Source organism: Phodopus roborovskii, unplaced genomic scaffold (assembly GCF_943737965.1).
Source record: "Phodopus roborovskii unplaced genomic scaffold, PHOROB, whole genome shotgun sequence".
NCBI lineage: Eukaryota > Metazoa > Chordata > Mammalia > Rodentia > Cricetidae > Phodopus > Phodopus roborovskii.
Window position 1 is genome coordinate 4829189 of NW_026126409.1, and position 27682 is coordinate 4856870.

At 37.7% G+C, this 27682-nt stretch overlaps 1 protein-coding gene across 1 annotated transcript in view; it reads left to right on the forward strand.

Annotated features, from left to right (window-relative positions):
- The first annotated feature begins 308 nt into the window (after window positions 1-308).
- Window positions 309-27682, forward strand: part of Tll1 (tolloid like 1) — a 192724-nt gene continuing 165350 nt past the window's right edge. Inside the window, exon 1 of the mRNA XM_051181956.1 lies at window positions 309-860. Coding sequence (XP_051037913.1) covers window positions 692-860 — 169 coding nt within the window. The 5' untranslated portion in view covers window positions 309-691. The remainder of the gene's footprint in view (window positions 861-27682) is intronic.

Genomic DNA, 27682 nt, shown 5'->3' on the forward strand with positions numbered 1-27682 from the left:
TTTTTTTTTTTCAAGTTAGGAAGAGGGTAAAAAGACAGCTTGCGGGGGGGGGGGAGAGAAGCACTCCAAATCCTCACACCCCTTTGCCCTCTAGGCAGTGAGGAGTTTCCCTGGCTTCTGCAGGCTTTTTAAGGTCTGGTAGCTTAGAAATGCCTGCCCCCCACCCCCTTCCTCGGTCTCCCCTTTCAGTTCAGAAGTGCTGATGTGCAGACCGGATTCATCTTCTCGGAGCGGCAGCGGCGGCGGCGGCGGCAGCAGCGGGCGCAGGCGGCTGCAGCTCGCGCTCGGCCTCTGGGTCCTGACAGCGGCGGGGGCGCGGCGCGGGAGCCGGAGCTCTGGTGGCAGCTGAGCCCGCGGTGCGCCTATCGCGGCGGCCGCGATCGCGGGAAGTTCGGCCGCTGGAAGGACGACCTGGACCGAGCTGGGTTGCCTGCGTCTGCCCCGGGCCGAGCTCCTCACCTGCTTTCCGCCCACCCGTGGGACCCCAGCCAAGTCCCCCAGCACCCGGGGGAGCCTGGCAGCGCTTGCCCTCTCTACAGTTCCGAAGACACCCGCATGTCCCCCGACACCTGAACACTCAGGTCTTTCCGAGGAGTCTCCTAGTGGGGAGAAGAGCACTGTCCCTTGAGTCCCGCAGATATACGCACGGCCCTCCGGGTCTGGTCGTCTCCTTTTCCTCTGGGGGAGGAGGATGGGTTTGCAAGCGCTCTCCCCGAGGATGCCCCTGTGGTTAGTGGTCTCGGGTATTGTTTTTTCCCGGGAGCTGTGGGTCTGCTGTAGCCTCGATTATGATTACACTTTTGATGGGAACGAAGAGGACAAAACGGAGCCTATAGATTACAAAGACCCGTGCAAAGCTGGTAAGTGACTGTTTAAGTTGGGACCATGGAGCCCCGCTGGGGACCAAGGTGCTGGAATCTCCTACTGGAAGCAGTTGGGAGCTCACCTGTTTCCTTCTCTCCCTCTCTAGCCCCTCCGCAACCCTCCTCCCTCCCCCTCTTTTTCCTTTCCCTCTCCACCCTGGGAGGCCCAAGTTCCCTGGAGTTCTGTGCTGGTAGGATCGGATGCCAAGCACTCCTTTAAGGCAAACGTCCCATCCCAGAGTTTCGGATCCCTCCCCCCACCACTGTGAAATTAAACAAGTCATAAACACAGCTGGCTTCTGTGGGGTTTAAATGCCAGCACACAGCTGGTTCAATGCATCAGGAGGGGACAAGACCTTCCCTGTTCCAGGACGCGCTTCCCCAGCGTCTGTTCAAGACCAATTGTGCAGAATTTTCCAAAAGGTGGGTGGAGATGGTATCACTACCTCGGGACATCTTCACTCTTTGTTTTACCGGAGTTTTAAGTGTGAGTTTCAGGCCAGAAGGATGTTGTGACAATCTTAGAAGAACTGAATTTTAAATAAGATTCCAGTTAGTCTTCAATTTTAAAATAATTCTAAAAGATATGCCAAGTTGCTATCCCATTCAAGCTTGCATCTTCCTTCCTGAAAACACTCTTGTATAGCCCTGGGAATGAGACTATCTAAAGTCCCTGGCTCACCCTGCTGGTCCCAGAACACCCAGGTCTAGCCCTTGTAGTCCACATGCCAAGAGCTTCTGTCCTGCCTTTTGTGGGAGCCCCAGGCATGTGGCTCTTAGGGACCATGTGAGCTAAGTGCCCCAGGAAGTTCAACACTGGCTGAAATACCAATCAAGGGCTGAGGATTCTCTATCCTAGGTTCTGTTGGATTGTGGCTGAGGCAATCTCAGGTCAACATGGGTTCATGGCTAACTTTGGGAAGGTTACTCTAACAGGCCAAAGTAACAGTGTTCTTGGGAAACAGAAGACAAAGTCTGTCCCAAGTCAAGAGATGTGGCCTTCCAGAAAAGGAGCTCAGAGAAAGGGTGGGCCAGATAGCAAATAAACCTTAGTGTGTCCAGATTCCAGGACAGATTGGTAGTTCTGCAGTTGGATTTCCTTCCTGTCCATAAGTAAGTAATTCCTACCAGTTAAACCTTCTTGGGCCTGAAGGAGACCTGTGCACAAGTAAAGGAAAGTGCTGGAAATTCCCTCCTTAATTCTTACCCATGATGATACATTGCCTTCTTGTGCTTGTAAGTTGTCAGATCTTTCGTGGTGAATATTTTATACTGATTCTCATTCAAAACTCAGAGTGGTTTCTGGAATATCTGTCTTGAACTCAGAATTCTGATTGTTCTCTGTTAATCAATTCTCTCTTGTTGCCATTAACACTGTTTTCCCACATTCCTGGGATTGATGGTTTGGTTCAGGAAGTCCATCTGCTGTAGTGATGACTCAAGGCTAAGCAACTTCTCAAATGTAACTTTTGGTAGGTGGAGTGTTTGTAATAGTGCTGCAACTTGGAAAGTGTGCATTTCCTGCTTGTCCTTAGGTATGGGAGAGGCCCAAAATTTATAATATTGTAAGAGAATTGTCTATTGTGACACTCTTTTAGGTGAAAGATTCACAAGTTACCAAGGTGAAGGGTCTATTCTGTGTGCTTCAGTAACCTTAATCATGGGTGTTTATTTTTCTTTTCAAATAAACAGAGAAAAGAAAAGAAAAAGAAGACAACTTGAGTAATGATGTTTAATTCCCCCTTCACTATAGCATTATTTTTGAATAATGGATTTTGGATTTGAAACAGAAAATAATAATAACAATATTATTAATATTTTTGCTCTTCTTTTTCATCTATATTTGAGTGTGTATCTGTTGGTGTGCATGTCTGTTTGAATATGTCGAGAAAAAAAACAATTGCCAGTGTAGGAGGCAAAGAAATCTCCTACATCTCCTTTAACATAAAGAGATGAAAGGCTTTAATTCATCCCTCTGCCTGGAGAGTGATAAAATTAGTCTCTTTTATTAGTACTGTATAAGACAAATTTAAAATACCCTGAGAGAATTTGAGTACGCAAACATGACCCAAGCAAGAGTCAAAAGAAGGCTGTTGAAATTAGAAAAAAAGAAAAACAGAAAAAGATGCAGACTAGTGGGAAAGAGACCATGCAAAGTCAAGAGAGGAGCTTTCCATTTCCAACCACCTTTGTTCTGTTTCCACATAGTGGATTCCTGGTCCTGCTTCAGAATTGAGATGCAAGTCCTTTCTGAACATCATTATCATGCATCCCAATATTCCTTGCATTGTATAGTGGCTTGATGGCACAGTGACAAACAGCGTTATAGTTTTGGCACTTTGCTGAGTACATGGTTCTAGCTGAGGTCACAGCATCCCAGTGTGCTGGACTTAGTTAATCTTCCCATTGCACAGACAGGATAACAGAGCCTGAATGACAGTAATTGCTATTGTTCTGTCACCAAGGAGCTCTATCCCAACTGTATTTTTACCTTTCTTTTCTAAGCCTTTCTTTGAAACACAAATAAACAAGGAACACCAACCACAGAAATAAGCCCAGGCTTTCCTGTAATCCTGATTGGTATAGAGGAAAGTACTCTCATATCACATGTGGGTGACCTGACTGAGAATTTGATTTCATTTATTTTAAATCTAAATCCTGGAAGTCAGAGGTCATAAGCAGTTTAAATATTTATCACAGACATATTGCCAGATCCACTCTTAGGAATCTAGTACATTCTTAACACAAGACTGTTCATGGTCTCAGCTGGAAAATCCTATTTCAAATAAGATAAAAAACAAAACAAACAAACAAAAACCCATGGTACCCAAGGAAAAATATTCTCAGTCATAATGTGTTAAAAGTCATTCTACCCTCAATACATCCATGAAGTTGAATGCAATTTTCATTTATGGGAAGTCTGGAAAGTCTTTTGGTTAGATTGATTGAGACGTTTCTGATATAAATGAAAATATATGTAGTGCACCATGACTTCAAGTGTATTGGCAAATGAAATCCGCCTGATGGAGGGTGGGTACTTCCTTCTGTGAATGTCTTTGCACAGAGCTACAGACAGCACAACATGAAGGGATGTGTGACTGACCTCTTCATTGGACTGTATTGCTCCTGCTCATCTGCTCATCTTATTGTGTAGTGTGCTTGCTCTTACTTTCTGGAGTGTAAAATGGTCTCCAGAGACACGAGGAGCCTGATGCTGTGGGAGCTTGTCCTCAAGCAGGGGATGGCATCTCCCCATGTCTCCTTTCACATTGCTACTCCAGTAAGTGTTAACCTGAAACCTGACATCTGTGAAGTGTCTGAGAAAATCCAGTTTCCAAGCTTATTGGCCAGAGTTGTGTAGAAATGATGTGCAGAAGCAGAGACTGATGAGAAAATTGAACTAAAACATCTCCCTTTCTCCTGTCACTTACCCACCTTTCTCCATCCATCTCTCAATCCTTCTGTCCTCTCTCTTTCCCCCTTCTTCTTCTCTTCCTTATGTTCATGTCTCTATATTTAAGAAGATATTGGGGGATGTTCAGGTAACTGAAAACATGGAGATTGGCTAAACTGTGTTTTGTATGGTGAATGGAAACTTAGAAGACTGATGGGTAAAATCCAATGTTTTTCAGTAAGTTCCTTCTCCCCTTACACACACATGAAACAGTTTTCTTCTTTGAAATACATGAGGAGATGGTACTTTTTCTTTTTCTTAGAGGTCAGTGAGGTGAGGGGTTGAGTTTGACCTTTGAGAAGTACTCTGAGCATCATCGTGAAGAAACAAGCTTTTGGTGTACTGCAGGTTCCTTTCTGTTTCCTCCCTGACCAGGACCCTGTTTACTGTGTATGCTAGCTCTTGGGGAAATTTTCATAAGTTTCTAATTTCTAGACAAGTTGTTTTTTGTTGTTCTTAGTGTTGTATTTTCTGGCTTGAAAATACAAACCTCTTAGGTACAGTGTTTCAGAACTTGCTCAATACCACATCTACTTTATTCCATCACAATCTGAAATATCCAAACATTTACCCTGAAGTCGGCACCTCTTTAGACTGCCAAGCTCTCATTTGAAAACCCACGTTCAGGGGCTGCTGCTTTAGCCAGTCTCTTCTGTCTTAGTTTTCATGGCTCAGATCTTGAAAAAAAATATTTTTTTCTCTTTTTTGTCTTTGGTGCCAGCCAACATAGAAATGGCCAAAATAAGGTTTGAAAAATGGCTGGATAAGGCATTACATTCTCTATACTTGAATTCTATTCTTCATTTTCTGGGAGCACTTATTACACTCTTGTCTGGCAGGACAGTGGGGGTTGTGGTTCACAAATAGCAGTTACTGGCAGTATGTATGGGAAAGACAAATTATATTTTTTTTTCTTGAATGTATTTTCTTAGATCACGTAATTTTTTTTTTCTAAAGTCTGGTTTTCCATTTCTATCCTCCATCTCCTCCCCTTCCCTTCCCTTCCCTTTCCTTTCTCTCTTCCTTTCTTTCCCTACCCATTCCTTGTTTATAGGGTGTCCTGAACTCATCATACTTTTGTCACCATACAGTGTGACTGGAAAATTCAAAATTCAACTGGATACTTTTAGTTTCATGTTGTTGGTTTCCTCAAATATTCTGAATATTAATGAATTGTGAGATGATGTTTGTGAATATTTCTCCACTTCTGCAACTCATCTCTTCACTCATAGTTTTTCTTCCTTATAGTTTGGAATCTTTCTAGTTTCATATAATCTTACATGTCCACCTTTCCCTTTGTTTCCTGAATTTTTATATCCTTGACTAAAGTAATCCTTGCTTGGATCAATGGTACAGAGTATCTCTTCAATCTTCTGGTAGTTCAACAATTTGGGGGTTTTATATTTTTGTTTTTAATCCCCCTTAGGTTGATATTCTAAAATATGCATGTTCTGTTGATTCTTTATGTAGACATATCTTTCCTAATACTATTTATTTAGCCATGTCTTTTGACAGGTGGAAGGTACATGTCTGATATCTCCGCACATGCCAACTGGGGTAATGGCATCAAGAATTAAAGGTGGTCCTTGGTTACTTAGCATACACAATAAGTTAGGGTTCAGCTTATGCTAAATAGGACCTTGTCCCCCATGTGTGTTTTGGGAGCTTCTGTTGAATGTCATTTGTCTCCAAATGCCTGAAACTTATGTCTGTGTCCTCTGTTTTGTTCTATTGCTTGGTATGTCTATTTTTATGCCAGTACCATGCTGGACTAATTATTAGAGCTTTGTGGTATATTCTGGAATGAGGTAGTGTGGTGCTTCCAGCTCTTCTCTTTGCTGAAGATTGAATTGGCTATTCTATGTCTTTTGTGGTTTTCTATAAACCTGAAGAATTATTTTCTTATTTCAGTGAAGTAAGACTTTAATATTTTTGATTTAAGCGTCTAAATCTGTTTGGGTAATAGGTGTATTTTAGCAATATCATTGCAACTTTTGATTTATTTATACTCTTTGAGTTTCCCTCATTCTCATTCATTTGTTGTTCTTGTTGTGTGCATTTGTGTATATTTGTGTGTGCATGGGCATGTTACATACTGGCTGTATGTAAATCTATGCACCTTATGTCTGCCTGTTGTCTGAAAAGGCCAATGAAGGGTGACAGATATTTAGCGATAAGGTTTAGGTAGTTTGTTTTCTTTAGTTTTCTATTGAGTAATATTACTTTGAGAGAAAAATATTTTAAAAAAAACCTCCTTCTAGCCTCAGTGCTATGAAATGAATTTCACAGAGTCATATGCTTCTCCAGAATGCCAGAAGGGACCTCTTGTTTATTTATTTAGTTCTTGCCACTTTCAGTCCTGAAGAGTGGGTATTGACTATTGGATTTTAGGCATCTTGGCCTAATGGATTGCTTGTTTCACTGGCTTCTTGTAAAATATGTGCTTATCCTATCAGGTCACTCTGAAGAGTTGGGCTACATGTTTGCACAAAGAAGCATTGTAAATTGGGTGCTAATTAAAATCCAGAAAGTGAACCTAGGCAGTCTTTGCTTTCCTCAGCCTTTTCTCTTTCAATTTATATTTATAGTTTCAGCTAAATATTTGCTGTCAATCACACTTAAAAGATTCCTTGAATGCCCGTAACTAGGTCAAAAGTACCTCCAAACAAAATCGAATGGTGTGTGTGTGTGTCCATACAGTGTGCAAAGCAGTCAACTCAGAGTTCAAAAAAGACTTGAACAATGTTTAACACTTTGGTACTTTACCAATAAAAGGAGTCATCACGGGACCTGAGATAAAAATATATATGTATATATATTTACTATCAGCATGTGATATTTGCTGTGTTTCTGAGGTTTCTGTTGAAGCCATTTAATTGGTGTGATGGGGGAGGCAGAGGTGGAGTACAACAGGGTGTAACGGCTTATTCATTCTTTGCATTTCTCATCTGTGTTGAGCTGTCAGCATGTGGATTGTACACTGCAGAGTCACCTCCAGTGGTTCCTGGCCTGCTTGTTCCTATCAGTGTTCTTTGAACTATTTCTTTGGCTTTGACTGAATGTGAAGTGTTTATTGGGATAATTGCTGGTCCTTACTCTGTTCTGGGAGCCTGTGACATCAGGTCAGTTGACTTACTATCCTGGAAGATGTATCTGGTTCTGTTCCTCTTCCCCAATCTGTACTGAGATGGCAATTGCTTAGCAGTTAAATGTGTGTGTGTGTGTGTGTGTGTGTGTGTGTCTGTGTGTGTGTGTGCACGTGTGTGTTCTCTAGTAAATATTGTACTTCAAGACAGGTAAATGCAGTCATATGTACTCCCATGAATATAATGTTGTATATTTACATATACATATATATAATTTCATTAATTAATAGACTTCATATAACAGTAGTCATATAAGATGATGTTACCTGGTATGGCGAGGTTGTAGCCACCTTATGTCTCTACATAATGTCATATACACCAGCCACATTGATTAAGGACACATTTATTATATTGCATTCTGTTGTTGGGTAGCATATGACTACACTTTGTGGCATAGAGATCAAAACCTTTTAGATACCTCATAGATGAACAATGATTAAGGAGAACATAGTCAATATGTCAAGTATCTCTTTTTGTATCTTCATGACACATACCATAATAATATATTTACACTAGAGAATTCTAAATAGAACAACCTTCAAAGTTTAGCTAGATGGGATGGCACACACACCTAATCCAAGAAGTCAGCAGGCAGGAAAAAGATTATCTCTGTGAGTTCAAGGTCATGCTGGTCTATGTTGTGAATTCCAGGTCACCCAAGGTTATATACTAAGACATAGTCTTAAAAATAAATCAAATCAAAACAAAAGAAGAAAACAGTATAGAGTCCCCTCTCTTGTGGAAGAAGTCCTCATCAACCATATGGATATCATAATCTGTCATGGACATGTGAGGAACCTAAGACCCCTAAGGCCTGGCCTGTCACAGGGCTAGGGAGTAATGAGACTTGAGCCCAGGTTTCCACATTTAGGATGCCTTCCCTTCCTTTTGTCGTGCTCCATATTCTGGAACTCCAGTCAACACAATCATAATAAAGAGGTGGTAACTCCACCACAAGAATACATCTGTTGTTACTTGCTGTCACAAGGTTCCAACTTTTCTTCAGTGTTCTTGAATTGTAAAGGCCTTGCACTCCATTGTTAAGAGCAAGGCCAACACTTTTCACTTGTGTGAATTAGAATGAAAGCCCTAGCTATTTTTGAGAGAATATTCTCCATGTGTGAGGATCTAGAAATGGAATGAATGCCTCCATCATATATGATGTAACTAGAAATACATGTGACTAGACTTTGTAAGGTTAAATATTTGAGTGTTTGTGAGTGTGGGAGAAGATACTGTTGTATTTTTCTTGCCTATATTTAAATTGTAAAGGTAAGTCAGAGTAGCATTTGCGTAGCATGGACAAAGTCCTAGCTTTAATCTCCAGCATTGTACATATATACAGATGTGAAACTTAACATTTTTATAGTAAATTGTGGCAGCTTGTTTACCTTGGGGTCAGTTTGAGTGGGTTTGGGCAGAATACAGTCATTAGTGTCCAGCTGCTGGTCATGCCTGTGCTGATACTTCACATGGATTCACATTTGAGATTTTCACTGAATGTTCACTGCACTCATGATTCAGTGTGGAGAGTATTCTTTCAAATGTTGGTCATTCATGAACATGATTCATACTATTTATTATATATACAGATGGTGTGTGTGTTTCTTTCAGGAAATGAAAAAACTGTATAGAGATATTTTAAAAAATCATGCTTTTCAATCCTGATATAAAAAAGACTTAGGATTGCATGCTTGTAAACTTTAAGGGATAGTCAGTTCAGGTAAACTGCTTAGAATCCTACTCCAGTTCCTGAGGAAGTTGATGTATATCCTATGTGTTATGTTGTTGATTATTTCTTCAAAGAAAATATGTTACCTTTACCAAATTGTTATGTTTTCCAGGAAGAATTCCTGTTTGTATTTGTTCTAGTAAGTAAGTGGTTTAGGACAAAATCTGGTCAAAACCAGTCTTTTCACTATTGAATTCCCTTGTAACCCCCAAATTGGCAGGTATTGGTCCTTTATAGGTAAGTTTTTTTTTTTCAATCCAGAAGAACAGACTGTATGTATTTGAGCCTGAATGAAATGTGATCAATATACAATCAGTTATGGGTTGGAATATGAAGAGTAGGATTAATGGAGTAGACTTGGAGGTTGCCTTGCTTTAAATGTATGTTTGGAATGGCATTTGTGAGCAGTCATCTGGTTGAAGTAGTCACAAGCGATCACCACAGTGAAAAATAGTGATTATCAAGAGCACCTTCATGGAATTTTAGTATTAAAATGTTCACAGTAGTAGCAAAGCTTTACAGGATAAGAATAATATTAACTTCAAATGCAAACAAATCTCTAACTTAGAAAACACAAATATTCCATTGCATACCTTTTTTTTTTATTTATTTTGACTTCCACAGATAGCTAAGTATTTAAAGATAATTTACTCCACACTGTGATGCCCAAGAATTGAATCTGGAACTCTGGACAACAATATTGTCTGATTCTACCTTCTATTCCTTCTCTTATTATATGTACATATTTTTTGTGAATTTGGTTGAGTTTCAAAACTGTTTTTCAGGGTTTTAAAGAAGTAGAGTAATTGATTAAGAACTAGGAGGTTGATGAAATGACTCACAGAGTAAAAGCATTTACTTCCAAGCTTAATGTCTTAGTTAGTGTTCTATTACTATGAAGAAACACCCTGAACATAGCAACTCTTATAAAGGAAAGCATTAATTGGGGCTGGCTTACAGTTTTAGAGGATTAGTCCATTGTCTTCATGACAGAAAGTATTGTGACATACAGGCAGACACAGTGCTGGAGAAGTGGTAGCTGAGAATTCTACCTCAGGATTTGCAGGCAATAGGAAGAAAAAGACTCTGGGCTTAGAATAGGATTTTTTGAAATCTCACTCACCCCCAATGATACACTTTCTCCAACAAGGCCACAGCTCCCATTCCTTTCAAATAGTGCCACACCCTGGTGACCAAATGTCTATGGGGGCCATGCTCATCCAAACCATCATACCTGATGGCTTGAGTTAAACTCCCAGAACCCACATAGTGCAAGGAGTTGTTCTCCGACCTGTACATGGGCTCATAAGCATACTAAATGATGCAGAGGAAGGAGACAAAGAACAGGGAAGGGAGGCAGGCAAGGAGGGAGGGAGGAAGGGAGAGAGGGAGAAAGAGCTTCAGAATTACATGCAAATGTACTCCAATACTGAACCCTCTGTAGTAACTATGATTTTTGCAATTTGGTTATCAACTCTATTATTCTTAATATTCTGATATACAAAATGGAGGTGATATGAGTATCATAATGCTATTATGAGTGCTAAATAAATGTAAAGAATATGTTATGTTGCCTGAACTTACTGGTATATCACTTTTGTGTACACCAGTGCAAGTACATAAAAAACAGTATATTTTAGTCAAAAGTGCTTTATAAAAAATATTAGTGAGATAAAAACCCTTTTTTTCTTGCTGTGTAGGAAACTATATTCATTCCCAAGTATTCTAAACCTTGCTCCATGAAAAGTTAAATCCCTTACCCCCAAAGATATTTTTGTTTGAAAAGGTATAACCAGACATTTCTCTCCCATCCACCAGTCCTCAAATAACAATTCTGAGGTTTAATATTAATTTTAATTGATTGGTTAATGGCTCATTCATATTACTACTTAGTTCTCACAATTAAATTAAATTAACCCATTTATACTAATCTGTATTGCCATGTGACTGTGGCTTACTGGTAATACTCGGGCATCTTACTCCTCTGGTGGCTACATGGTATGTCTCCAATTCTGCCTTCCTTCTTTCTGTATCTCTGTTTGGATTTCTTGACTGGCTCTATTCTGCCTGGCTACTAGCCAAATCATCTTCTTGATTAACCTGTGATATAAAATATATTTGTAATATACAGCGGGGCACCTCACATCAGAAAAGTGTGAGAGGAAACTGATGCCAACATATATTCTCCCAAGTCTCATATATTCAAGATATATTGGCAACATTCACTTAGCATTGACTCTTGTGAATATAATCTTTGGCTACATAGTTTCCCAGTAGTTTTTGATTTAGATTGTACTTGCCATCTGGATTGACTTGAACATAAATATTCACAATCCCATGTTTACAAAGAGCTAAGTTTCAGCACATGGGTCTCAGCTACAAATGTTCATTAATTCATTCAACATTTACTGACTATTTAGCATGAATGAAGCATGACACAGAAAGAAGAAGTAAAAAAGAATCCTAGGGTGTGCATTTTACCCTTTACACTGTGTGTGTGTGTGTGTGTGTGTGTTTGTGTGTGTGTGTTTGTGTGTGTGTGTTTGTGTGTGTGTGTGTGTGTTTGTGTTTGTGTGTGTGTGTGTGTGTGTGTGTGTGTGTGTGTGTGTGTGTGTGTATGTCTTTGTGCATGCATTTGTGTGGAAGCCAGGGTTCAGTATCACCAGATGTTTTCTGCAATCACTTTTCCACCTTTTCATCTTAGTTTTTCATATGTGGTCTCTCACAGAATCTGGATTTCAGTGCTTATCTAGATGGGTTGACTATCAAGCCCTAGAAATTCTCCTGACTTCACATCCCTGGAACTATACTAGGATTACCAGAACATGCCCAGAGCTTTGCATGTTTTAATGTAGGTGCTAAGGACTGAACTCAGTTATTCAAGGTTTTGTGGCAAGTTATTTACTGACTGAGCCATCTCTCCAACCTCCTCACTTTCTTTTCTGCAGCTAGACAATAGTTTATGTACATGGTTGAATACTAATACCATAACTGCATTATAAATTTAGCTTTAGTATGTAATAGTGACATAATTATATGCTAAAGTTATTTCAATTTAGCTTTTGAAAATGGATACTATCATAAATTATGACAACCAGAATTTATGATCTTGCACATTGGGAGGAGTTTTTTTTTTTTTTTTTTTTTTTTTAGTCAAGCTACATGAAGAATAGAGCTCTGACAGGGATACTTACTGTAAGTACCCTGTGGACTTTGGCAGTAGACTGGGATGCAACTAGTGGGGATAGCCTATATTATCCAATCTTGATTTCTATTACTATATCTTGAACAACTTGATTTTGTGACTTCAGCTTGTCACACTCCCCTTTACTATCAAAAAGATAAAGCACATTTCTGTACTCTACAGTGATCTTATTATGCAGATTTAAAGGCACGTGGTTCACATTTTCTTTGTTTACAAACAAGAAAAGCAGAAACGTGATGAAATAAATTAAATGAAAGTCTGTTCCTTTGATTTGTATTTGTTCTACTGTGACTTTGCAAAATAAATGTAATGGTCTCTTTCTTTATGTAAACTCATCTGGATTATGATTTAGTAACTGGCAAACAAACTGGCCTGGTTGTTCAGGAATGTGTACACAAGAACTGGCTATGCCACTGTAACCATGTGCCATGTTACCACTTGAGCCCTAAGGCTTCCTGAATTCCAGTGTCCTTGAAATGGTGAGGATCCTCTTTGTAATGGACTCAGAAAGGTAAAGAGAGGATGGATAGACCCTGCCATCTGAACAGAAAGAAAAGGATGCCAGGTCTGAGTAATTGTTGTTAAGGCCCATGGTTCAATGTTCCAGCTTAACTGTGGTGGTCACCAGGCTGCCATAGCCATGGCTCGTACAGGTTTCCTTTCTTTGTCAGACAGTAACTTGTAAGCCAGGCATGGTGGCACATACCTTTAAACCCAGAATTCAAGAGGCAGAGTTTGGAAGAAATCTTTGAGTTTGAGACCACTCTGCTCTATAAAGCTATATCTAGGCTGGTCAGTGTTACATGGTAAGACATTATCTCACAAAAATGGTGGACTTGAAAATAATGTGTGCCTAATTTTCCATACTCCTTTTTTTTTTTTTTTTTTTACTTAAGTCCGTTAATAAGGGCTTACCTGCCCAAAGAATAGTAAAGACTGTGGGTATAACCACCTATTTCTCTGAAAGTGTTGGTGTCATATGACTGTCAGTCTGGAAGGTCATCCTCATGGATTTGTTTCATGGGAAAGATGGTGTGAAGTGTGGTCAGAAGGTCAAAATCAAATGTTCTCAATTCAATGTCAGTTTTCATAGCTGAGTAAATAAGAGGTATAGGTGGAGAATCTAAGAAACTTTTCCTACCTTAAAGCATTTTATAAACTATAGGACATACTAAAATACATATTAATGTTTTTGTTTTATAGACAGTCCTTTGTAGCCCTGGCTGATCTGAATTTAATATGTGGCTAAGGCTGGCCTTGATCTTCTTGTTTTACCTCCCAATTGCTAATATTGTAGGTATGGTGGTCCACACCTGGCTAAAATATATGCCCTTTAATTAATTACTTGTATATATATATATGAAAATATTTCAACTTATCAAAGGCATACATTTTCAATTATCTCTATGAAACTGAATTTCATAAACTTTCATTTTATTCAAATTCTCTAGCAAAGGGTTACTTTCTATTGTTACTTATTTTATATAAAACATGCTTCAAGGTGAAGAATAAAATTGTTAAACTGTTGTCAATGGAGGTTTTATTTTTGACATTTTTAATATCAGTAAACAAAGGAGTCCAATTGAAATTAGCAATAGGAATGTAGGTAGTGTAACTTGATATAAAGAGCACTAGGTATCGTGTAGGAAACACATGTAAAAATCATAGCTCTTAGAATTAAATTATATTAACTTGATCTACTTACAATGTTTTTGAAGTCAGTCCTTCCAGTTGTAACATGGGGATAGTAATATCTAGTTTATAAAACAGGTGTGGATTAAATATACAAGGTCTGTGTAAGGTGATAGGTTGTGTGCTATAAATGAACATAAGCAATATATTGTACTTGATATGTTCCAGGAATGTAGTTGGTGGATTTAAAACAGTTCCATACCCTTCCCGCAAGGATTTAATTACATACCTGGGGAATGGGACACTAGATTCTTCAACTGTAAATATCAAAATGTAATAAGCAAAATATTGTGTTAGTGCTAAAGGCAGAATTCTCTACATCTGGTATAAAGAAGGCTTCTCATGAAGGGTGACATTTGAGCTGGGTCTTGAAGTTGTGTAAAAAGGTGGGAGTAATGATTTAGAGCCAAATAACTAAGATAAAAGCTGGAACTGTGAAAGTTCATGACTTTTATGAAAGTACAGGAAGTGGGAATTAGTTCAATGTGAATAGAACAGAGGTTGTGTAAAAGTTTATGCTTTGGCAAGACAGAATTCTAGATAATACAATGTCAAGGGTCCTTAACACTCAGACTTTGAACTTGATCCTGTTTCTTGTAAGGAAGGGGCTTACTGAGGATTTAAAGCAGATTATTGTCTTGATTGCAGTTGTAGCAAAATACATGAGAATGTAAATGGTGTGGTGGAGGTGGAGGACAAGTGAGAGCTGCATGATTTTGGGCTTTAGTGAAAGAGCAGACATTCACTAATGCAAGCTGTCATTGGGTGGTGCTAAGAGTCATAGAGAAAGCTTGGGTTTAAGAGACCAGTGACATCATAGAGGATGAGAGTGTGAAGATCAGAAAAGTAAAAGTAAAGGATCTGGGTTCTCAGCCTTCCTCAGTCAGAAGAGTTCTTGCAAGCATGAAGATCTGGATTCTATTTGCCAGTATCCATATGCAAAGCAGTGTGATATGTACACCCTTGTGATCCCAATGCTGGGAAAGCAGAGACAAGCAGATGCCTAAGGGTCAATGAAAAGCCAGCCAACCTGCTTTCTATACATACTTGCACATGTACTCATACACACGTGCACACATACATACACATAGCTGTACTCATATAAAATCTAAAAAAAAAAAAAAAAAAAAAAAAAAAAAAAAAAAGAAGGAAACAGAAGGAGCTAGGTGCCAAGGAAGTAAAGCAGCGTAAGAAACAATATAAAAAACCAAGGTTGTGTTTTGAAATCAAATAAATTTGATTTTAAAATATCTTTGACTTGCATACAACTCTTCACAGTTGATCTTGTTGGCCTCTTTATGTTCAGGACTATATTGGATATATATGGACTTCTATATTCCATAATAGCTTTGAGAGAATCTTGAAAACTCTTTGCAGTTAGCTTGGGTCATGTTATTATTCTTCAAGATAAATTTTAAATACATGAGTAGTGTATATAATTGGTATTTGTTCATGCCTTCTTTAAGAATATTTGGTAAGTTTTAAGGGGATGATAAAGAAGATGGTTAAGTTGATAATGTGCATTCTGTACAAGCTGAATTTGGATACCCAGCACTCTCCTGACATCATGGGAGTGGAAAAGTCTGGAAGTGGAGAAAGCTGGGTCCCTGAAGTCCATTGGCTAGCTGACTTTACCAAGTGGATGAGCTTCAAGGTCAGTGAGAAATAGCTAGTCTCTAAAGAGAAGGTTGCCAGGATCTGAGGAAGACATCTGAAGTTGATCACTAGCCTCCACACGTGGGTACATATACATGCTGTGGTAACTTTGCATACATATTAACAAACACATGAACATGCATTTAATCTATGCATACACTTAAAAAAGTAGTTTAACTATTACAGTTGTAAGTTTTGATAGCTTTATTAGTGTATTTTATATTGTGTTATACCTTTCTTTTATCTCTTTTAAGCTATTTATTGTTGCTATGTAGAAATATGTTTGAATTTAACATTTAATCTATTTTTAACTATGTGTATATACATGTGTTTATGTGTGGGGAATTGTACATGTGAGTGGAGGTACACACAGAGTTCAGGAAAAGGGGATGATTCCCTCAGAGCTGTAGTTACAGATGGTTGTGAGCTGCCCATTGTAGGTACTAGAAGCTAAAGGTGGTTCTTCTGGAAAAGCAGCAACTTCTTTTAACCACTCTCTCTCTCTAGCCTGAACTGTAATTTTTTTTCTTTGCTACTTTATTCTTTAAAATCTTTAGCAATCTCTTATTAACTAAATTATTTTTTCCTTGCACTTTACTTATATATTTATCGCTGTTGTTATTTGTTTGTTTTGTATTTTGAGATAGAGCCTTCTTTTGCCCAGGCTGGCCCTGCTCTTTCCATGTGTCTGACAAAAAGGTCTTGAATTTAGATTCTACTGTTACTACTCCCCAAGTACTTACATTAGAGGTGTGTTCCCAGCTCCTCTCATGGATTTTAATGGTTTACCCCCATACATAAGGGTGTAGTCTTGCTTCTTTCTTTGCATTCCCCATTCCTTTAGTTTAACTTTTTTTTTTTTTTTTCTGGACTGGCATTCTCCTAGTGTATCAAAGTGATTCTAGCGTGTCCTCTTCTCAATTTTAAAGAGGAGCTTTCAGATAACACATATTGTGTCTTTTCAACTATAGGTACTATTTATCAGATTAAATAACACAACAAGTGTTAAATTTACAGCTTTAAACTTCATGTTATTTCACTTATTAATATATAATTACAATTTATTTATCAATATTCTACACTCCTGTGATGAACCAAGTTTGAGTTTCCTCTACTTTTCCCTTACTCCTCTTTCTCTCTTTCACCTCTCTTTAATTTTTCTGCATTCAGATATTTAGGGAACTATCTTTTAGTATCCATCATTTTTACTGAATTCTGAGGCTATTTGTTGCTTCTGTTGGGCCTGAGCACACTGATATCAAGAACCACTTTAAAGTCAATGCACATTCCAAGCCACTATAGCATCATCATTCCAGTACACACCTAGTTGTGAGCAGTTTTTGCTTGTGTTCTCAAGTGACATTTGCTTTAACTCCCTATACTTAGCTTCCAGCTTCCAGTAAAATCACACTTTGTAGAGGTACCAGGTGACAGTATGAATTTAACTTCCATTCTTCATTATAAATTTTAGTTCCTAATTTATGAGTGTTCTCTCAGGATTTTCAGCGGTGGTGTAACACATTCTCTGATTTTTGTCCTTTGAGTCCCAGAGGACAATAGAACTTAATAATTATGTGAACCATCTAGCACAAAGGTGTTTAGTTTAAAACTGGCTTTATTCTTTTGTTTCTAATTCTCCTACAAGCCATATCTAAAACTACGATTATATATGTGGATATATATTACATGTGTACACTATCTCTCATGTCTATTTTTAAAACTCAAGGATTGATCATTCCAGGAGTTTATGAACTAGTATATCTAACATTGTTAGTTGTTTGGGAAGGTCAACATGTGCGAGCACATGAGGCTGCATGTGCCCATGCAGATGCTAAACATCATGTCAGGAATCATCCTTTATTTCTCTTTTACCTCATTCTTTGAGGTAGGACCTCTCAATCAAACACAGATCTTGTTGACATAGATATTCTAGTTTGTCATCTTGTTCCATGGATCTCCTGCCTTTGCCTTCTGATGCTGCAGTTGCAGGACAGCTTTCATGCTTCCCAGGCACTTAAATGGGCTCTAGAAATTTAAACCCCTGAGTTTGGTCTTGAGCAGCAAATGGTTTAACTTCTGAGACATCTCATCAGCCACCAGTTTGAACTTTAATTTTAATTTTACTTTTTGACAGAATGTCAATCTGTAATGTAGGCTCACTTTTGGGACTTGAGATATTTTTGCCTTAGCCTCCACAGTGCTGAAATTATATGTGCCTGTATGCCTGTTGGTAATATCACTTCAATCTCAACTAAGTTGTAGATTTGGTCACACTTTTCAACATTGTCTTTCACTTACATTGCCTCAAAGAAAATTTCATTCTTTCAACTTATGAAAATGTAGCTGTGAATGTTCAGTTACAGGACTATAGCCCTCAAGTCCTTATAGAATAATGCTATTCTGATGTTTTAAAATAATGCCCATTATCATATTCAACCTATTTGAAGCATATTATGCAAATAGGTGGAGTTAGTAGTAGTGATTTGAATACATGAATAGGGTTTGATTAGAAAGGTCACCCACTGACCCACACTCTGCTCTTCAGGCATTAATTACAGTGCCCCGTGAAGTATTCCATTGTGGCCTGTTTCAATTAAAATTATTTTCTCTCTTTTCTTTTCAAACACAAATGTTCTTTTCTTGTTGAACATAGGTTCTGAACATGAAAGATCAGAATTTTTCGTCAATGTCCACAGTAAACAGGATGTTGGAAAATGAGCCTTGGAGGAAACTAGTTTTCTTTGCTTGGTGTTCCCCAATGATGCTGATACTCTTGTTCTTAAATTCTTGAATCTCCTCCATTGTTGTCTCTGTGTAACAGGGGGCCAATCTTTGTGTGGACATTCATTTGGAGTTCATTATATATATTTTTTCTCTAGGGATTTTCTTCTTTAACCACTAACAAAACAAAACAACAGTAGAACTCAAGTGAAATAATCATGGAGTGAGCAAGTATTAGGATGCTGAAGTTTACATAAGGGAGGGAGGAAGGTGTTAACCAAGGGTGCAAGAAGAAGACACATCAAAACTTACTATGCCATAAGATAAATTTAAATACATTAAAAAGGAAAACCCCAGCTAAAGGATCCAAAATGACCCAGTGACTTTCCAGATCAAAACTTGAATTATTAGAATAAATATTCATTCATCTCATGTTCAATCGGTATTGAATCATCATTTTAAACACAAAAACCTGGAAGAACTAGAATTGTTCAACATGAGGGAGATAGTTGACTAAATTACGAGACAGTTTTGGAAAAGAGCATAGGAAGACACTGTAAACATTATTTATTTTGAATTGGATAACCAGTTGCTGAGCTCTTCCTTGGGGAAGAATGGTCCTTCCACTCTCAGCATTCCTTGATTGCCTCTAGTTCTTTGAGTAGGTCTGAGGCCTCATGGGCTTTTCCATATCTATATTGTCATATAAACATAGATACAAACAGCATTATACAGACTGAATAGTTTATATTTAGGAATATTCTATATTGTTTACTTGCTGATAAAGAAAGAAATAGAAAAAGAAATAGAGAAAGTAATTAAAGTGGTCTGGGCCTTTTGTAACTCAAAGAAATCATGAACTGTAATGCTTTTCTTGGAGAAGTAAATATAAATTATTGTAAACTTTTCTTAACAACTTTTTTCCCCCTGAGGTAGTATTTCTCTGTATAACAACGGCTCTAGCTGTCCTAGAACTCATTTTGTAGACAAGGCTGACCCCAAACTCACAGAGCTCAGCATGCCTCTGCCTCTATATTGCTGGGATTAAAGGTTTGTGCCACTATACAACCATCAACTTAAACATCTTAAGAGAATAATAACAAAGACTGTGGAAATATTATTTTATGATACAAATTATAGCAAGGGATTATTCATTTGAATAAATGCTTAGATTATAATTATAAAAGTGAGTCATACACATGAACTGATAGGAACCACAATGATTTTTTTATAGGTTTTGATATGTGAATGCTTGTTTCACACACATAGGTGTATGCTTGTGTGTTCATTTTTATGTAGGTACAAACAATATTATGCACACACATATTTAGAGAGCTAGACTAGCAATAAAGTTCTAAATGTAATAAAATCATTAGATCTTAGAGGATTCTTAAGTTTTTAAAGCAAACCAAAACCAATGAATTGTATAGTTATAAAAGATGGCAACGATGTTATAAAGGCTAGGGAAAGTATAAACAATATACTGCTTTTGTTTTAATTTGCTTTGTATTCTAGAAATGAAAGAGAATGAGGAAATGATGTGATTTATTATGATCTAAACAAAATAAAAATGATTTTAAAATAGAACATATCAGATGTATTGGTGGGCAAGTAAATGATTTAGGAGAAAATTGAATACTGTTTATTGCAAGGAAGAAGTTAAGGTATTTTAAATTACTTTTTATTTAATTAGTGTAACCCCTCAATGAGACGACTATAATAAGCCAATTCATAATCTTTTGTACTTAGTGCATTCCCACTCGGGTGAAATTTTAGTATAAGTTACACCGAGGCGACTGACAGTCACTTCTTTGATCTTCTTCTCTAATTCTCCCTTTCCCTAGTGTCATCCTGTCCATGGAATGGTTCCATCAAAGAGTCAGAATCATTTCTAAATTTTCAGTGTCATAACTGTGAGTTTGCCTTAAAGTTGTTCTAGAACAACACATTTTCTTGATGGACCAGAAAACATTCACTTCAGCAATTGCTTGCACCTAAAGCACATGAAACAAAAAAGGGTCAGAAATTCTGATGGCAAAATAATTTCAGTGTTGAATATGTGTGGTGTGTGTATGTGTATGTGTGTGTGTGTGTGTGTGTGTGTATATACCAGTATGAGCTGGCTCTGAGTAGTTAGAAATGATAGGACTACAATGAATACTAGTATTTCTTTAGTAATTTATATTTACTAAAGAACTTTCATGTATCAAGTACAAATTTCAACCTTTTATGAGAAATATTATTCTTGCTTAAAAGATTATCTTAGTTTTAAAGAAGGGAAACGATTTGGATACACCAGTACTTCCAACTTTGAACCACTTACCTCTCAACTGTACCATCCTTTAAAGGAAAGAGGAGAAGCACCAGCTAACATCAATTGTAATGAAATCAGATAAAGAAGGTCAAAAATTAGAGGCAACTGAGCAGAGACTAGATTCTGAAGCTCCATGTGTGATGAATACATGTGAGGTAAGACAGGGACAAAGGCAGAGGCAGAAGCAAGAAAGGCTGTGTGTGAGAATACAACACAGGAGCGTGGTGCAGATTAGGACATCAGTCACATCCTGCATATATGGTTTAAAGGCAGAAACACCTGAACATATTAATGAACCCCCAACGTAGGGTTTTAAAAGGGGCAGTTGTACATAGTAATGCTGGTGTTAGGTAGATAGTTAGACATTTGAGTTTAAAGTTCATACGGGAATCTGGGCTTGAGAACTGAATGTAGGTACTCATAGTGGTGATTTAGACTTCTTAGGGGAAGGTGAGCAAGAACCTTCTTTTTGGAATATAACAATGATTTAGATATTGAAGAGGAGTCAAAAAAGAGCCTGATATTTTTAAAGTTGATTAAAAATAAGCCAGTTGGAGTGGGAAAAGTTGTAGAACTATGAAAAAAAAAAAAAAAAAAAAAAAAAAAGGCAACTTTTTCCTGAGGCCATTCCCTGAGCCTCTTGATGTAACAAATATTGATGCATATAAGCAAACCCATCTTTTCTGGGTTCCACTTTGATAAACACTTTCAGTTCTTGTGTGGAAGAATGTTCATTTGGTTTTTATAATAAGAATGAGAGACAAATAAGGATGGAAATCCCTCCTTCCATCTCATTCCCCCTCCTCCCCTTCTGCTTCTCTTCCTCCTCTTTTCCTCCTTCTGCCCTCCTCCTCATCCTCCTTTCTCTTCCTCTTCTTCTTCCTGCTCCTTGTTCCTTCCTTCCTTCCTTCCTTTCCCATGAAGTAACCAAGACAAAAGAAAATAGAAAGGTTGCTTGAGATTTTACTGCAAAAGCACATTCTTCATGCCAGTACTACATGCTCTGGTCCATGCTGACAAAGGTGTCAATACATTTTTACAGTGAATATAATCAGAGGTGATAATAAAGTACAGAAGGTACTTACCCTAGGGAAAATGACAGAAGAGTGTGTAGGACACAATATTGGTGGGGTCTATAATGATAGAAGCAATCATAGGGTGCACACATTAGCTGAGAGAAAACATGGGGTGATAATCCTGTCTGCTTAGGTGTCTGGGAGCTTGAAACCAGTTTCTCAAGGTTAGCATTGCTAAGCACATGACTTTCACAAAGAGGATTTGCATGCTCATTAAAACTTCTGAGAGGGTGCAGAGATGCAGCAGTTACTTTAGGGCTTAGGTTAGACTGAGAGCAGGAGGAAGAACAGACCTCTTTTCAGACCCCTTAGGTTGCTTATGGTTAGCATATATTACTTCCTTTAATTTCATAGTGAAATTGAAAATGGGAAATACTCAAAGTAAAAAATTCACTTAAGACCTTTCTAGACACTAGTAGAAAGATATAGCTCATATCTATTTGGTCTCTAAATTTTAGGTTCTCCTTTTATAACATTCAGCAGATTGACCAGAGTACCTAAAAACATTTACATCCTGTGATGCTAAATGGAGCTCCACATTCCAAGATGTGGGACTTTTTTTGTATTTACAATATAAAAGCAAATGTTTGTAGTAATGTGTTCAAGGAAATCATGCAACTTAGATTCCATGGTACACCCTACTGCTACATTGTAATTTAGCTCAATCATAAGCTATTTAATATTATTTCAAAAAACAATTGCTTGAAATGATTCTTGTTATTAATTACTCATTTTCTAATTTAACATGTGAAGACTTCGGGACATTCAGGCTTAATTACATTCCCATGACTCCCATGACTGTATAGCTGCTATTTGATAGAACACAAAAAATTTCAAGATTTATTTTATTACTTTTACTTATATGTAACGTGTATGGTTGCACATGAGTTCAGTGTCCACATTGGTTATATATGTCCAAGTCCCCCTGGAGCTGGAGTTAAGGTTGATTGTGAGCTGTACATCATGGGTGCTGAAATCAAGCTAGCATCATTGGCAAGGCTAGACTTGCACTTTGTTACCACTAAGTCATCTTTCTAGACCCCACCTCCCATCTTAACCACTGAATACATGTGCTTTTTGTGTTTTGATGCTGCATACACCTTCTCTGACACAGGGCACTTGATGATTCACTTTAGGTGGTTTAGAGAGAGAAGCCAGGGTCAGTTTGACTTTTGTCAAGTTCCCTCTTTCTGAATCATCATGTCTTTCTTTTCCAGGTAATGGTTCAACTTGGCACCCTACCCATGCCTCACATAAAATAACCCACCTTCGTATTCTTCTGTATAAATGTATTACTTCAACTTCAGTGCACTGAGGCTCAAATGTACTGTAATATGTGGACCTGTTTTACAGTATTTCTTTTTCTATAGAGACATTCAATTCAAGGGAGTCCTTAAAAACTACATTTTCCCCCATAGACAGAAAACAAAACAGTAGTCTTTCTGGTAGAGCCACCTTTCCTCGGCTTAACAATTTACGAGTCCAAATATCAAGTTTCTTGAGGGTTTTCCTAGTCCTAATTTATCATCTTATTTGGATTGCTGGACTTGAAACTCTGACTTCGATTTCTCCTCTAATTATCAGTCTGGGAGGCCTGCTAGTTCTGGCACAATCCTTTCTTGCTTTACACTTCTCATTCCAGAACTTGATTGGCTTTCTTCCTTCTTTTGTTAGCCACCCGGTCTCTGTAATCCATGTATGGTTTTAAATATTCCAGGAGGAGCTACTTAAAGTGATACACTCTGAAATATAGATCAGAGAGCAGGACTTCCTGTCTGGATTGGACATGTTGAAAGGAATGCTTTTGTGCTCAACTAGTACAGGAAATTTTGGTTTACCTGAAATAAGCTCTCATGTAGTTATTTCATTAGTTCAATGGTCTGGGAGGTTGAGAAAGAAGGACTAAGCAAAATAGTATCATATACTAAATGATTGTGTACTATTTCATTATGCTATCTTGCATAGAAACTTTAGTATTGAGAATGGATTACAACAAGAATACTGTATAAATGACAGAGAGTGTATCCGTTTACACACACACACACACACACACACACACACACACACACACACACAGAGGTAGGGAGAGAGGGAGAGATGGAAGGAGAGGAAAAGAGAGAGAGAATGAGAGAGAGAGAGAGAGAGAGAACATGCTCTGACCATCACTGATTTGATTATGATTATGTCTTCTGCTATCTCTGGCTGGCCTGTTCTCTATGACAAACTCCACCAGAAGGTAATCCAGAACAAAGGACGGAAGCATTTCTTCTAATGAGTTGTGGAAGGACATCATAGTTAATTAGGTTTAGAATTATATGTCCCAGAGTGATCCTTATCTTAACATATAATAAATAAGAACTTTTGGGGCTGAGTTCTGCCTATTTCCTTCTCTAATCAATGAACTACTTTAATTACTTTATAGTCCACAAGCAGAACTTTTATTCAAGTAATCATGATTCCACACACAGTGTGAAACAACTATATGTCATTTCCAAACCATTTCTGAACTAAGTAAGATACTTTAGCCAAATTTCCCAAAAGATATATGATTTATTTGAATAAGAAATCCAAATGATTAAAAAAAATAATGTTCAATGTTTGCTGGAAAGAAATCTTCCATGATATAAAAACTAATTATATTAGCTGATGTAGTAAATATTTAATAACTGTGTATATATGCTAAACATCATTTAGATGCTAGAGAAACAATTTTGAGTGTCTTCATGTTCCCACCTATGTTGGCAGTGGGAGAGGGCCTTTTTAAAGCTGAGTTTGCATGTATGCTCCTAAATGTGATTTTTCTCTCCTAGGTATCCTATGTAGATTACTTTAGAACTATTGGCTTAATTACAGAGAACTCCTAAAAGCATGTAAAATGGTATATAATTTTCTCAGCTGAGAAACACACAGGTTAAAGCAGATCTTGCTTAGGCATGAAGATCTAGTAGAAAAGATTTTAATATTGTGTTCCCAGACTCTATCCCATTTACTGAGCCCATCCACCCTGCATCTTACCCTTAATTTGCAGTCAGGGAAAACGACAGCTGTCTTATGATAGTCAATTAAACTGGAGTATTATATACAGGATTTATATTTCAGTTTATCTCCGATTTATAGCGTCAATGGATAAATTACCAAATAACAAGAAAGACAACACATTAAATCTTCACAGTTCTGTACCATATTTAATAGTTTATTGCAACAGTAAGAAATTATATGTAGACTTCAAAAATGCTAAATTACCTTTTGTATTAACTACATTCATTAGATGATATTTTACCTGTGTTTTTAATCTGTTGGTATATGTGCAATGTTATATAGGGTTATTTTGTCTTTCTACTTCAGAAAACCAAAGATTCTACTCAATAACATTTTACTTGTCTATACATGGAAAAGCTTTGAGCTTACTCATTTTTTTTTGGTTTGTTTCATTTTGTTTTTAATAAATTACACACACACATATAAATATATTTCATAAATAACTTTATTGGTGTTTTAGATAATATATAATCAAGAAAATAATAGTTTTACATTTAATATATGCTCTGGAAAGGGAGACTATATGTGTACATGCAAACCAGGACTGCAGCTTAAGAAAACAGTACATATGTGGTAGGGCGTTGGTGGTATAGTGGTGAGCATAGCTGCCTTCCAAGAAAATAGTACATATGTGAATGAAAAGAAGTGAGGAGCATCTGTGAATGTCCTAGATGCTGTCATTCATATCCACAGAGTTGTCTGATTTCAGGAAGGTCACATGAGGACATGATGATGAAGCTAGCTCAGGGTTGTGTGAGAGAAACCTAGTGAGTGATACCACCTTTGACCAGGATACCAAGTGTGGATAATGACAGTGTCTGTGCAGAGCTGCAGGAGGTCTAGACTTTACCTGTAGGCTGTCGAGTTGCTACCATTCAACAGGTTCTACAAGAAATCTTGTTCATTATTTTCAACACCAAAACCTTTATTAGACCAGGTACTGCCAAGGGCATGAGGGCATGAACTTCAGTCCGTGGGAATCGTTCTTGTACTCTGAATCCTTTCTATGACCATGAAGGGTACTGAGTTTGGGGAATTCATAAAATAGTTTGTAAGCAGACACATCAAGATTTTCTCCAGAGAAAGAAAGAGAGAGACAGAGGGAGTGGCAAAGAGAGAGAGATACTGATGACAGACAGACAGACAGACAGACACACAGACACACACACACACACACACACACACACACACACGGAGGGAGGGAGGGAGGGAGGGAGAGAGGGAGAGATGGAGGGAGAGGAAGAGAGAGAGAGAACGAGAGAGAGAGAGAGAGAGAACATGCTCTGACCATCACTGATTTGATTATGATTATGTTTTCTGCTATCTCTGGCTGGCCTGTTCTCTATGACAAACTCCACCAGAAGGTAATCCAGAACAAAGGATGGAAGTATTTCTTCTAATGAGTTGTGAAGCAACTCAACAACTCAAGTTTTTGTTTGTGAAGAACTAGTTTTCCACAAGCCTGCACAATAAATATACTCTAGGCTTAAACTGTCCCAGAACTGAGTATCCAAGTCTGCTACTCCTAGATTATTCAGCATTAGCTTGGGACATTCCTATTAAATCATGTCTATTTTAGGTGATATTGGAGATCAATAATGTGACTAAAAATAACTAAACAAGAACAGAGGGGAATACACAACAAATCAGATTCCTCTTTACCCAGATAGGTACACCCTTAGCACAGCAGCTTCTGTGTGATTCTTGTTTTATATTTAGCTCATTGTATTTATTTGCATGTGGTATGTGCACATGCATGTGTGTTCAGATGCCTAGGAGGTTAGAAGTATAAAATCTTCTGGAGCCAGAATGCCAGGCAGTTGAGCCTTTCATCTGTCAAAGTGGGTGCTGGGAAATGAACTCCAACTCTCTTCGAAAGCTTTGAGTGTGCTTTTCTGCTGAGCTCTCTCCCTCACTCTGTCTCTGTATTTCTTTAAGCCTGTTAAGTAGTGGAAACTAAGAATTCTTTATTTAAAATGTATTTTAGATTTGATAACTTGTAATGTTTGCACATGTGTAATGGGGTAGTTTGAATATGGTACCCTAGCTTTAAAACAAAAATCCATTTCTTCAGACACACATACACAAAGTCTAATAGTATCTTATATAATGAGTTCAGTACCTCTGTCTTTTAGCCATTGCTTGTAATGTGAAGTTAGATGTGGAAATTTACTTTTATACTTCATTGGTTATCACAAAGTTTCATTTTGGGAATAATTAGGGATTTTCTTTTTGGACTAGGGATGGCTAATCTTTAACAACCTAAGTGGAATTTTTTCTTAATAAATTAAATTTGAAGCAAAGAAAGAAAAAGTGTTAGAGAAACAAGGACCAAATATTAATAAAGACTGTGTAAGTAACCAGAAGCTTAAACTTCTGCAATCTGAGTTAGTTGAATGTTTGGTTAGGATGGGAGGTTTATGAAGTCTATGGCGCGATCTGATGAATTACAGTCTCATACATTTCTTTTCCAGGCATTCAACTGCCTGCAGGGAGATAGTGTTTTTTAAACTGGATTGTGTGTTCACTGTTGGTATCATTGAGATTGTTATTGCTGCTTTCTCTCCCATTCAACATTATCAATTAAATGACTGAGGATGAGGAAACTGAGAGACTTTTTAGGCAATATACTTCATGAAGGAATAGTGTTGATAGAGAGAGAGAGAGAGAGATATTAGCAGAAATGATAATTTTTCTACACACAGATAACTCCACTGTTAAATAAATATCTGTCCTGACTTATTATCTTATTTGGAAAGGAACTGGTGACAATGTAAGAAAGAT